Here is a 13768-nt window from a genome sequence, read left to right on the forward strand (position 1 = left end):
GGTTCGTGGTCATAGTTAAATAATAGCTCAGACAGTTTTAGATAAGTGTATGCGCGTGTTCAGCTTTGTGGTGACTCCTGATCATAAAGTATTTTAAGTGTTTTGTTGGGGCTGATTTGGGGGAAGAGACCAAACAGCGAGAGCATCTGTCTCATCGGATTACGGAAGGATGGGGAAGGAAGTCGGGCGTGCCCTGTCAAAGAAACCAACTATAACGCGTTTAATGTGCTTGCCCCTGCTAAAAGTGGAAACTTGGTTGGTCATGAAACTTCCTGCAGATTAAAACTGTGTACCCGACCGAGACTCGAACTCGGGACCTTTGCCTTTCGCGGGCGAGTGCTCTACCATCTGAGCTACCCAAGCACGACTCACGGCCGGTCCTCACCACTTTACTTCTGCCAGTACCTCGTCTCCTACCTTGCAAACTTTACAGAAGCTCTCCTGCGAAACTTGCAGAACTAGCACTCCTGAAAGAAAGGATACTGCGAAGACATGGCTTAGCCACAGCCTGGGGGATGTTTCCAGAACGAGATTTTCACTCTGCATCGGAGTGTGCGCTGATATGAAACTTCCTGGCGCTGCAGAGTGAAAATCTCATTCTTGTTTGGTCATATTTGATTGAATTAATGCTCATTATATGCACATAACATCATCTATTCAAATAGCTGTGCTGTGGATTCAAACTGTCACCGTCTCCTGTTTCCTGAAATATGTTTCTCTTTGTTCAAAATACTGAACTGAGAATGTGGTTTTCGGATTACTTGTCATGAATTTAAATATTGTAGCTGTTGCTTTGTGTACGCTTGTGTGCCGGCCGAAGTGGCCGTGCGGTTAAAGGCGCTGCAGTCTGGAACCGCAAGACCGCTACGGTCGCAGGTTCGAATCCTGCCTCGGGCATGGATGTTTGTGATGTCCTTAGGTTAGTTAGGTTTAACTAGTTCTAAGTTCTAGCGGACTAATGACCTCAGAAGTTGAGTCCCATAGTGCTCAGAGCCTGTACGCTTGTGAAATTGTAAATCACTTACTTATATTCACTAACTATATTACCGGTTATCAATTTACTCCTTTCGGAACTATTTCTGTATGTACCTCTTCATTCTTTTCTTATTACTGTAGAATATTGTGCCCCGTTGCACAGCCACCATCTTGTTGTATATTGTGGTTTCATCTTATGACATTTGAATACTTTCGCACATCGGGGAATCGGGTATTGTCTTGCAGCGACAAGACAGTGTAATAACCAGTTTTTCGTTGCATGCTATGAGGTTTCACGAGCGGCTAATACAGGTCGACGAGCGTTGGGCCGCCTATTGTCCTTTAAATATCGTACGGAGAGATCTCGCACTTGTTTACAACTGACGAAACGCTGTGTGTACGCTAAGATCTTACGATACTGAAAGCGAAATGCGTCATAAAAAGTAACTAAAAAAGGTAATTTTGGGGACCAAGCCAAGAGTAATTTATTATTTCCAAACATGGCCGGAAATTCCCAAAAGGAAATGTCTAATCTATGGGCAGATAGCGAACACTGGTTCAATTTGGGACCATTGCATTTACGAATCAGTGCTCTGTAATGTTCAAATTAGCTCTGCAAGCCAATTTGTTATTTACGCGGGAGTATGAATCTCTCTCTCTCTCTCTCTCTCTCTCTCTCTCTCTCTGTGTGTGTGTGTGTGTGTGTGTGTGTGTGTGTGTGTGTGCGTGCGTGCGTATAGCGTTTTAGCGTTTGCAAATTGTATTCTAGGGCAAAAGAACTACATTTTTTGCACAGCTTGGTGATTACCCGGCTTAACTACTGTCACTTATGGAAGTAGGCACTGCTTTTTATTACAACACACATATTTCAAATTAGTTTTAAGATAATATGTATAGCACAGAAAGGAAATTAAGAAACACTGAGTTTACACATACATACGTTCCGTTGCTGTTACACTGACTGTCTCTGTAAAACATGAATTAAAAAAAACAATTCACACAACGACACCAATCAAGTGAAATTATCAACTTAAAACAGCATTGATTTCATGGAGCAAGGTGACTGTGCTAAACATCGGAACTGTCACCTGACAATGGATAGAACTCGTGACATGTGTCGTAGATAAAGAACTTAAAGGTTCGTGCCTGGTTTAGTTGTGCTTTCTGTTTATATCTTAATCAATGAGTGTGCCTTTAGGAGAGAGATATTCGCATCAGAAGATGCGGAGAATCTCTTCGTAAGAAATGACACACTATGAACAGTGAATACACCGCTTGAGCTACGCACCGCTCCTCGTAGTGGGTCGTAGAACCTCTGGATGAGTTGGATGCACGTAGACTTCCCGCAACCAGAACTTCCGACAAGAGCCACCGTCTCGCCACTCTTCATCCGTAGGTTCAGACCGCGGAGAATCTGGAAAGAAAGATATTTCATTATAACTTATTCTGTTTTAGATTGCGCGCAGTATAGACTACTACACGTCTAATGCTTTAATAAGTAATATCGATACCGGTAGTCCACATCCCCGTAACCTTTGATAACGATCTACTTTAATAATGTCGTTGTCACGTCACAACTGCTTCTAAACCCGTGGATTATCCTGCTCACGATTCCAACGCAAGAAAATGACCCCCTTCGAGAGACTTCAATGTCTAAACTGAATTAGTCTATTGTTGGTATCACATGTATAAAACTGCAACACTAACACATTTTGACGGAAGGAACTCTCAGAATAGAAGACCGGTATCTCGCGAAGCGTTTTTCACTCGTTGTCCTTCAACCTGCTCTCACGGTAAGAGGGTATTACGAGTTGCTATTACGAAATGCGTGGCTGTCTTCAGCAGTCAACCGTTCCCCTGCTCGAATACGACAGCGTTGCTCAGAAATGAGACAAACTTACTCGTTTAGTGTATCTCGCCTAGCTATAGCGTACAAAACAGCGAGGTGATCCCAGACGGTTAACATGTAGCCATTTTAAAAGCTAGGCCGGTTTTTTGCGGCCCGCCACGACTTTTTCTCCTGTTCCAACCTCTTCACCTGAGAGTAGCACTTGCACCATGTGTCCTCGGTTGTTTGTTGGCTGTATTCCAATCTCAGTCTTCCTCTGCAGTTTTTACCCTCTTCAGCTTGCTTTAATACCACGGAAGTTATTCCCTGATGTCTCAACACGTGTCGAACCCTCCTGCCCCTCCTTTTTCTGTTTTATATATGTTCCTTTCTCCTCTGATTCTGCGGAGGCCCTACTCATTCCTTACCTTATTAACCCACCTAATTTTCAACATTCTTCTTAGCATCACATCTTAAATGCTTCGATTCCCTCCTTTTAAGATTTTCCGACAGTCCATGAGACACCACCATACAATGCTGTGCTCCAAACATACATTCTCAGAAATTTCTTCTTCAAATTAAGGCCTATATTTCCTACTAGTAGACGTCTCTTGGCCAGGAATGCCATCGTTGTTTGTGCTAGTCTGATTTTTATGTCCTGCTTGCTTCGTCTGCCGCATGATGATTTCCTATCAAGGTAGCAAAATATCTTAATTTCATGTGGTTCGTGATCACCAATCTGGATGTGAAGGTCACTTATTGGAAAAAGACGGACACCCGAGAACAGAAATAGACGTACAAAATTTTGAACTAGGAAATATTCGCCACAGCTCTACTTTTCGAGCCGACCGTTGTTGCCGAGCGGTTCTACGTGCTTCAGTCCGGAACCGCGCTGCTGCTACGGTCGCAGGTTCGAATCCTGCCTCGGGCATGGATTTGTGTGATATCCTTAGGTTAGTTAAGTTTAAGTAGTTTCTAAGTCTAGGGGACTGATGGCCTCAGATGTGAAGTCCCATAGTGTGTAGAGCCATTTGAACCATTTGATCTACTTTTCGATTATGAAAAATCGAAAACAATTCTACTGAGTGAAGTACGACTATCATGAGAGCATATTACCTACCCGACCGTAATTGTACATTCGTAACATGAAGCAAGGTTTCTACTGAAATACGTGATCCCTATCTAGCTTTATGACAGAATATTTAGTCTTCGTCATAGTGTCTATTTTTTTGGCAGTTCAGACGTCTTTTACTTCTCTTGTGATTTAGCAAAATAGAAGATAATTTACGTTAAGACGACAAGATAACACTCCACCACTCTCCACCACTCCAGCGAACGATTCCATAAGGAAGACTGTTCATAGAATGTTCCATACTCATATGGGAGCAGAAACAACTCATATGCCTTCTTAAGAGAGGTCTGGAAGAAATGTTGACTTTCACTATCAGACGAACCTGTAGGTACATATATTCATAGGAGCGTGAGTGGGCTGCCGTTGTGTTCCAGTCGGTGTAATCTCGTGCAGTGAATCATAGGGAACAGATAGAGGAAACCCCAGTGAATAGTGACTGCAAAATTAGAGTCACAGGCGTTAGAGTGAAAGCAGTTTCAGGCACTTTCGCATGGTAGAAATGAGCATGGGGGCAAACGAGAATACTGAACCTATTGAAGAAACAAAAGATTTTTGCTTAAACATAATCCCTCTCATTTCACCAGGCCCTGACAGTGTTACAACGCTCACAAAAGCTGTTCTCTGTTACAAATATATAAGAAACCCATATAGTCGAAGTTCACAGAGCTTAAAGCTTTGAATATTAGTGGATAAAGCGTTACCCACGCCCCTCAGGTAATACCAGTGCTGGAAACTTTATTTAATTAATAAAAATGTTAATAGTATGACAGGAAACGGACGGAAATTGGAGACATTGCAGTGTGGTTTTTTTATCTGACTGTAGCAACATCTATAGCGTGATGTCAATGGAGAACAGTGGAGGTCTTATCATGAAAATCAGTTAACTAGATCCAATATTACGAATTTTACCATATGAGCGTCTTTACTGCTGAGCAAGTGACTACTGATCCAATTCTTTGACCACGATGGGTTTCCTGTATTGAATCGGGGCTCTCTTAAAATTCAATGTCTTCTTCGGCATTTTCTTGTTGATTTAAAACACAAAAAATATGTCCTCAATAATAGAAAAGGAGACTTGTGTTACCTGTAAAAACAAATCCTGAACCCAAAATTGGAGTAGTTGCTCTCGGAATTTTTAGATAGCGCACTCGATCACGAGGCCACCGAAGGCAGAAGAGACCAGTATTTATGAAATTACGAAACAAGTTTCCAAGACGGGTAATTAGTTGTGCGTGCGTAAAACTTGTGGCTGGTATTTAGGTCGGACAGAATTATATGGCCGTGCGTGATAGCTGTGCGGTCTCGAGCGCTCTGCCACGGTTCCCGCCCCCCCCCCCCCCCCCCCCTCCGGTCGTAGATGGTTCGAGTCCTCACTCGGGTATCGGTGTGTGTGTTGTATTTTAAGTTAAATTAAGTAGTGTGTAAGTCTAGGGACTGATGACCTCAGCAGTTTGGTCCCATAAGAACTTACCATAAATTTCCAAAAGAATTGTATCTAATTTCTGGTTTGTTAAAGTTGTACGTTTCTGAAACCTATGGATCACATGTGGTCAACGTTACCGCGATTAATAATCAGTAAAACTGAAGCTTCCATAATCTAGTTGTTTGCCTTGCTACATACGAAGGTTCGATTCCCAATGAGTACCTTACATTTTTCTGTGGTGGAAAAATCTGGAATGATGTCTTCTCATCCTCGTAAGGGCACGTCAATAGCTGGTTGAGAAAAACTATCATATACCCTGCCGAACTGCCGTCGGACGTAAAGGCTTCCATAAGACCGAAATCGACATGATAATGTTGTTAACAATAGAACAGTTATTGACAAAAGTTAAAGCTGCTACTGAACGCAGAGACGGCTTTACCATCTATGAGGAGTGTGAAATTAGAGCTCGCGCACTCACCTTCACGCCCTTGCGTGTCGGGTACTCGAAGTGTACGTCCTTGAAGACAACGTCGCCCTTGACTCCTTCAAGCCTCTCGCCTTCGTCGGACATGCTGTTGATGGGAGATTCCCGGTCGATGACGGAGTACACCTTCGCTGCAGCGCCTCTGGCTATCGAGAACGCCTCGATAAAGGGCGATGCAAGACCCAGCATCCAGGATCCCATCATCACACAGAGGAACACCTGTGGTGGGAAAAAAACACTCGGTTAATTGGCGAACGATAGAAGTTCTGCTGCTCTGTTGACCAGCATGGACTCCCACTGACCTGTATCTACTTGTTCTGAATCACTCCAGTTCGAAAAATCTCTTGATAAGTCCATACCTAGGATACAAAAACGTGACCAAGGCAGGATGGTGCTAACCATCAGAAAAGTGAGATTAACGTTGGAAAGTAGGAGATTAGATAATGGCGGAAGTAAACTGTGATGACGGGTCGTGAGTCGTGTTAGGACAGCTCAGTCGGTAAACAATTGCTCCCGATAGGTAAAGGTCCCTGGTCAGTGTCCCGGACCAGAACACAGTTTTAAACTGCTAGGAAGTTTTACATCACCGCAAACGCCGCCGCAGAGTGAAAAATTCAACCTAGAGATTAGGATTATTCTTCAACGGTTGTGTTTGCTTGAGCTGGAACCCACAGGATAACGTCCTCACCTTACTAATTCATTGGAAAATGCAAAATGTTGGTAAACAATGACATAATTTTGGTGTGTAGCTCGTAGGCTACTGATAACTGAGTGAAACGTCCCTAGGGTCGAATATCATAATGAACCGAACTGATACCGAGACTACAATGTCAGACACAAAAGTAAATATTACGAAATAGATTTGCATGTTACGACTATGCCATGACGTCAGCTGTTTGCAACATGGGCTCTAGTCCAGGTCCGGCGCGAACTTTAATGTGTCGCGAACAACCCACGTCAGTGTATAGTCGTAGAACGCTACTCTATTGCCGGCCATTGTGGCCGAGCGGTTCTAGGCGCTTCAGTCCGGAACCACGCGGCTGCTACGGTCACAGGTTCGAATCCTGCCTCGGGCATGGGTGTGTGTGATGTCCTTATGTTAGTTAGGTTTAAGTAGTTCTAAGTCTAGTGGAGTGATGACCTCAGATGTTAAGTCCCATAGTGCTTAGAGCCATTTGAACCATTTGAGGTACTCTATTTCCTAATCTTAACCACTGCTGTAATCGTCGGTGACAGTGTATTGTCAGAGACGGACACTGTACGAACACAAATATTGTAACCACCAACGAAAGTAAATTTTGCTAATAAGACTCCCTTATTAAATGAATGCGTACATATATTTTCTACGCTATACCTTGAGGATATGAAGGTTTTTTGTCTATCCATGACAGCTTTATGCTGAGATAGTTTGTCGTATGAAGTTATCTACTCTTGCTAAAACAGTAAATATGGGTCATAATTACTCACTCACAACATTTGACGAAACTAGTATTTACTAAATGAATTATCGAAAATAACTGACAGTCGTTAAAGGAAGGGAACACCAGATAGATGCAGTATACCACGAGTTAGATAGTATTTAACATACGTGACAGATCTGAAGAATGTAAAACCACTTAAAACTGCGAAAATAGCTTCATAAATAGTAGGTTACCGTTAATTTCATAATTCTTACTGTCAGTAAGCTTTCGTGAAAGGAAACGAAGAAAAAAGACGAAGGAAAAACAGCATTCGTTAAGCGGCAAGAAGTGTATATCCGACAATCTGACGAAAGACAAATTGTTTTCAGCAAGACTCCTCCCCCCTGCATTTTAATAACATTTTCATCCGACCAGTATTTTGCCTTTGGCGGTTACCAGGAAATAAGGCACGTTCGTTACAGCGCGTTGGGATTATTTTTTTCATCTTCATGATTCATCCCGTTTCGTAAACGGCATGAGGAGATTTTATCTTACTTGTATGTTATGAAATAATGCCGTCCAGATGTAGGTAACACGCTTTATTTCAAGATGGTGGAGTAACCCAAAACACTGTTGGATGATAAAATCATTAAAACGCAATACAGATGTATCTAGAATTAAAATATCTTTCATGAAAAGTACGCAAACTTCGTAGCACCGCACGTAAATAAATAAATAAATAAATAAATATTCATAATAATTTTTCTATTGAAACGTTTATACACTTTTTGCTGTTCGACTAACGTATAACTTACTTGCGGTTGGTGATCATTTCGGATGATTCGGATTCAATACGTTATGACAGATGGAATCGGACATAAGCATTCAGTCCTTCACTGAAAAACTCATACATCTGCAATATTCAGAAGAATTGATGGAATGTGCTGCTCGAGTATGACTCTTTTAGGTAAATGAAAGGAAAGCACTCTACTCTGAGGTGGCAAAAATCATGGGATAGCAATATGCACAGACACAGATGGTGGTGGTATCGGGTACACAAGGTATAAAAGGGCGGTGCATTAGCGGAAATATCATTTGTACTCAGGTGATCCTTGTGGAAAAGTTTCCGACGCGATTAAGACCGCACGACGGGATATAAAAGACTTCCAACGCTGTGTCAGGAGTGTCCCGAAAATACCAGATTTCAGGCATTATCTCTCACTATGGACAACACATTGCCCGACGGCCTCCACTTAACGACCGAGAGCAGCAGTGTTCCGTAATTGCGTCAGTGCTCACAGACGAGCAACACTACACGAAATGAAGGCAGAAACCAATGTGGGACGTACGACGAGCGTCTCCGTTATGACAGTGCGGCGAAATTTGGCGTTAATGGGCTATGGCAGCAGACGACCAACGTGAGTAACTTTGCTAACAGCACGACATGGCCTGCAGCGCCTCTCCTGGGCTCATGATCATGTTAGTTGGATCCTAGACAACTGGAAAACCATTGCCTGGTTAGAATGGTCCAATTTTCAGTTGGTAAGAGCTGATGGCAAGATTCGAGAGTAACGCAGACCCCACGAAGCCACAGACTGATGTTGTCAACAAGGTACTGTGCAAGCTGGTGGTAGTTGCATGATGGTGTGGACTGTGCGTACATTGACTGAACTGGGTCTTCTGCTCCAACTGAACCTATTATTATCGGGAAATGGGTATGTTCGGCTACATGGATGACATTTGCAGCCATTTGACGATGAAATTTTTGTGGATGACAATGCCTCATGTCACTGGGCGATAACTGTTCGCGATTGGTACGAAGAACATTTTGGACAACTCGAGCGAATGATTGGGCCACACAGATCGCTCGAAATGAGTCCCACCGAACATTTATGTGACATTATGGAGAAGTCAGTTCATGTATAAAGTTCTTCAACGGCAACTTACGGATGGCTGTAGGGGCATCATGGCTCAATATTTCTGCAGGGGACTTCCAACGCGTTGTTGAGTACATGCTACATCGAGTTTCTGCACTGTGGAGAGCACAAGAAGATCCGACACGATATTATCAGGTATCCCATGACTTTTATCATCTCAGGGCATTTTGTCTTATGAACCTAACGCTCCTACACTCACATTTACTGGTAGTCTTTGAGACATTGCGGTTATGAGCTTGTTGTATTCCAAGCCCAAACAACTTCAAGCAGAAGAATGTTGTCAAGAAGGGCGACAAATCAAAGGACAAAATTGTCGACCAACAAGGAAAGGTATTCGGGTACATCGGCTGACGCCAGAACGAAGGCTAGCGGGAAAAAAAAGACTTACGAATTCATGAATCATTACACGAGTTTCATTTCAATCGGCAGAGCCCAAAGCACCACCTGAAAACGTTTCGTTAACGTTAGCCAGATAATGCGGAAAGAATTCAAGTACATATCCAGTAAGGAACTGAGGAGCATGGTGTGCGCCCCTCCCCCTCCCCCCCCACCCCCTACCCCCTCAGGAAAAGAATAAAATCTCCAAATCGAATCCGCAACTACAGACCACCTTACGATGAAACACAGCGTGCCACTGCCACCCCTTCCTTTTTCAGTTACGAATGATCTGTGCGAAGAACAGCTGATGGTAAGCCTCAGTGTGAGAGTTTTCTTCACGGTACTTTGGCGCGATAATACACAGGGGGGATAAAAATACAGGTTGACTGTTCTGGGAACGTACGCTGTGATGCAACACGCCTGTGGTTCCAGAGCCTGCCACTGGAGTTGGCTACGCATCTCTGGGTCTCTTTCGCGGGTACTACACGAACCAGTTACGAAACACGCTGCTCTTCAACATTCAGTACCATTTTGAAGAAAACCAGGATATGTCAGCGAAAAATGCTCCTACAAAAACACAAATATGCTCATATTTTAAAAGACTCTGACTGAAAAGTGGGGTACCAGCTGAAACACTTTACCTTCCTCAGTAAGTATAAAAATTTTCCCAAATGATTTGAATTGCGAACACATTTGCGATCTCTTCAACATGCAATTCGCCTCCCACTCGCCCGCACGACCTCTTCTAACCGTAGCTCACTCTCATCCACTAGTCCATTGCTGCAAGTGGCTGACACTCATCCACTCTCACTTTCTTGTTCTCACTCACTTATTCAGCAGAACTCATTATGATTCTGTCTTTGTGTCTCACTGTCATAGTGTCACTCCCTCACAGCTACAGTCTGCTTCTTTCTGTCCTACTATTACCGTCTTCTCTCACAGCTCCTGTCTCCCTCTTCCTGCTACTATCTCATTCCTTCCTTCTCACTGATCCTGTATCTTCTCACTGTCACTATTCCACATTGTCGTTGTCAAAGACTCTCACATTATCATTGGCTCTCACCCAATTCCAATTTCACCTTCTCTTTACTCCTCTCACACTGTCACTGTCAACACCACTCTTTTCCTAGCACTGCTCTGTCACTTTCTTTTTTGCTGTCATTTCGGCCTGCTATGGACCACGAAGATTTTTATCTCTTACCTGATAGTGTTTTCCTCTTTTGCCAGTAGATTTTCATATTGGCTGACTGTGCTTCTTTTCTCTGTTTTGACCATTTGCAGGCAGGACGTGGAAGTGGCGTAGTAAGCAAAATAAAGTTTTTAGTAATTTTGACTTTTTCTCTGAAAACTTCTCGATCCTGAATGTCATCAAATGAAATTTCAGCTTCCTGTAAATCCTTTTTAACTTGGCTTGCCCATTTTGGATACGATTTTGTTTTTGAAATTGGTGAATGTATGCTATGAGTAAGTCTTTGCGGGTTCATTCTTTCCAGATGACCAAAAAACATCATTCTACGCTTCCTCATGCTCGTAACAATGTCTTCTCTATGTTTGTATAATTCACAGTTGTGTCTTCGGCGGAATTCTCCGTTTTCTTTGATAAGGCCAAGGATTTTATTCAAAATTTTCCGGTCTTTTATTTCAAGTTTTCGTAGTGGTTCTTTCTTCGTCATGTTTAAACATTCTGAGGTATAAAAAGCTGATGATCTAATTACAGTGTTATAATGACAAAGTTTTAGGTTTAAACACAGACTCTTGCTTTTGTATAAGTCTTTGCACAGATGAAAAGCACCTCCTAGTTTATAACACCTACTATCTACAACTGCATTTTCTGAACCGTCAGCTGCAATTACATCTCCAAGATATTTAAATTTCTCGACTGCTTGATTTTCTCTTGTTGTATTTCAATATGAGGAGGAACGTGTTTGATGTTTGTGATCAATTCAGTTTGGTTAAATGCTATTTTTAGGCCAGTCTTAGCGGCAATTGATTGTATGCTGGACACTTGAACCTTAGCTTCGTCAATATTATTTGCAATTAGTGCCAGAAGATCAGCAAAATCCAAACAGTTTCCATTATCTATTAACTATCTTCCACTGTCACTTTATTCCTCTTTTTCTCTCACATTGCCATTGTCTTCCAAACTCTTACTATGCCACTATCTTCCAGTATTTATACACATTAGCATGCCAAAATAATTTTTAAATGTGATTAGTCAGGCAGAATGGGGCAGCTGGTATCCCAGTTCTGAGTCAGTCTTTTAAAACAGCCTTTTTTGTACTCAGATAGGTGCATTTTATCACTGGATCCCTTTCTTCCCTGCCACAGCACGGCATGTCATTCATATGAAAATAGCTTTATGAGTCGCTAACATTTAGACACTTTACTTACGTAAAATTGAAATAATGGAAAATTAATTTTACACCTCAGACAGGATTTTACTTGCATGTTTTTTAGTATTTTAACGTTGAATTCCCAGAACCCTTCTATTACTAACGGCGGCATTTCACATCATATTTCTCCGAACTACGTCTCTTTCTAAACTATCCTTTCGCCTCACACCGGATATTAAGTGCATATTTTACGTGTGCAAGTAGGATAACTTTCAACCTCTGTATCTCGGAAACCGATAAAGATAACAAGGAAAGGATAAGTCTGTTCGAGATCGGGATCTAAGGAATATATCGTAAAAATTTCAGCCATTCGCTGATCATAAAAGTCCTGGGATCCGCTGCTCAGTTTTGGTAACCAAAAACCACACTTCTCTGGTTTTCTCTAGAACACACTTTTTAGCTTTTCTCTGGAAACGTCCATGAGCTAAATGGTGTCTCTATAAACCCATTAAGGTACGCCGTGGAGCATGCCTAATGCAAAAAGAATCAAGTGATTTGTCAAATTTTCCTAAGCTAGAGGAAGTTTCTAATATTCAAACTTTGATCCTGTTCTACAGGATAGTCACAGTGAGACTATCCTTATGTTGTGTATAGAAATGATCCCTAGCTCAAAGCCTGTCCAAGACGCTTGACCCTTCGTTTTCTGTCACCAATAGAATCTGAGCCCTGGAAAAATCACGCTGTAACGCGCTACGTTGTGAAACATCTTAGTTAGCGCATGCTGTTGCATGCGAACCGATAGTTGACGATGATTAGTAACAAGTTTATCCAGAAACATAGGTAGTGACATCTCGAAACTATTTCGTCATTCAGTGCGAAATTAACATGTGTCATCGGCCCCTGTAGTCCAGAGTCAGGGTATGGTCTTCAGAATTCAGTGTAGAATAAGGAACACAGAACACATTCTTCTCTTATGATTTCGTAAAGTAAACGGATACATTTGAGAAGCCTGCCTCCCTAGCAGAAATAGTCCACTAGTTCTGGACCCTATGTAACATTAACAATATGTTGTTTCGGGTCCGAATGTTCTTAAAATTTCTAGCTATAATTTTACCGACAAACTAGGTTCGAGATCATTATACAAAATGAAGAACAGCGAAATTACAGAAAAAAGGTTCAGTGCTATTTCCTGGTATGTCTTTTTTTTCGAAGATGGGTTTAGTTCCGGCATCCATGCAGGAAAATAAAAAGTTTTCTAGCTCGAATGTTCTATTTATTCCCGAAAGTTGTTTTTGTATTTTAGTTACTTAACAACATACATGACACACTCTAGGTGGATACCGGTTTATTTGTTAAAATTCAGCGAGAGATAAGGAGTAAAAAATCTAAAAACTTTCGTTTTAGGTACTTCCTAGTATTGAGCTTCTGTCTAACGAATGTGAACGGAGCGCGATTTCTGTCAATAAATGTGCTACGACTACAGTAAGCTATCATGGATTAATGTGTTCAGTGATTTAAAATCATAAAACGTTCCCTGTGGGAAAAAGTCATTTCGAACCCAAATTCATGTATAGGTCATGCATTACGACTTCCAAAATGTAAATAATTCTAAGTAGTTACCAAAATATTCATACTGACTTAGGTATAGCAATAGCCCATAGTTACGAAAGATAAATATCAAGTGTATAGTTCGAGTAAAAAGTGTGTATCTACTTCAGATAAAAATTTCCCGATAATTTTTAAAGGATATTAGTCACTTCAGTTCGCTAAATGACGAACCTAATGTTCGAAAACGTTCTCAAACTATAATATAGAATGTGACAGATGTATTCGTCCTACTGAACTCTAAGCAGTAAGAGGTATGTTCGGTAAGTAATG

General features: G+C 41.7%; 1 protein-coding gene across 1 annotated transcript in view; it reads right to left on the bottom strand.

Annotated features, from left to right (window-relative positions):
• Positions 1–13768, bottom strand: part of LOC124606965 (ATP-dependent translocase ABCB1-like) — a 174829-nt gene that overhangs the window by 74205 nt on the left and 86856 nt on the right. The window contains exons 9-10 of the mRNA XM_047139102.1: positions 5837–6061; positions 2264–2389 (exon numbers count right to left, since the gene is read on the bottom strand). Coding sequence (XP_046995058.1) covers positions 2264–2389; positions 5837–6061 — 351 coding nt within the window. The remainder of the gene's footprint in view (positions 1–2263; positions 2390–5836; positions 6062–13768) is intronic.

Source organism: Schistocerca americana, chromosome 3 (genome assembly GCF_021461395.2).
Source record: "Schistocerca americana isolate TAMUIC-IGC-003095 chromosome 3, iqSchAmer2.1, whole genome shotgun sequence".
NCBI classification, from domain to species: domain Eukaryota; kingdom Metazoa; phylum Arthropoda; class Insecta; order Orthoptera; family Acrididae; genus Schistocerca; species Schistocerca americana.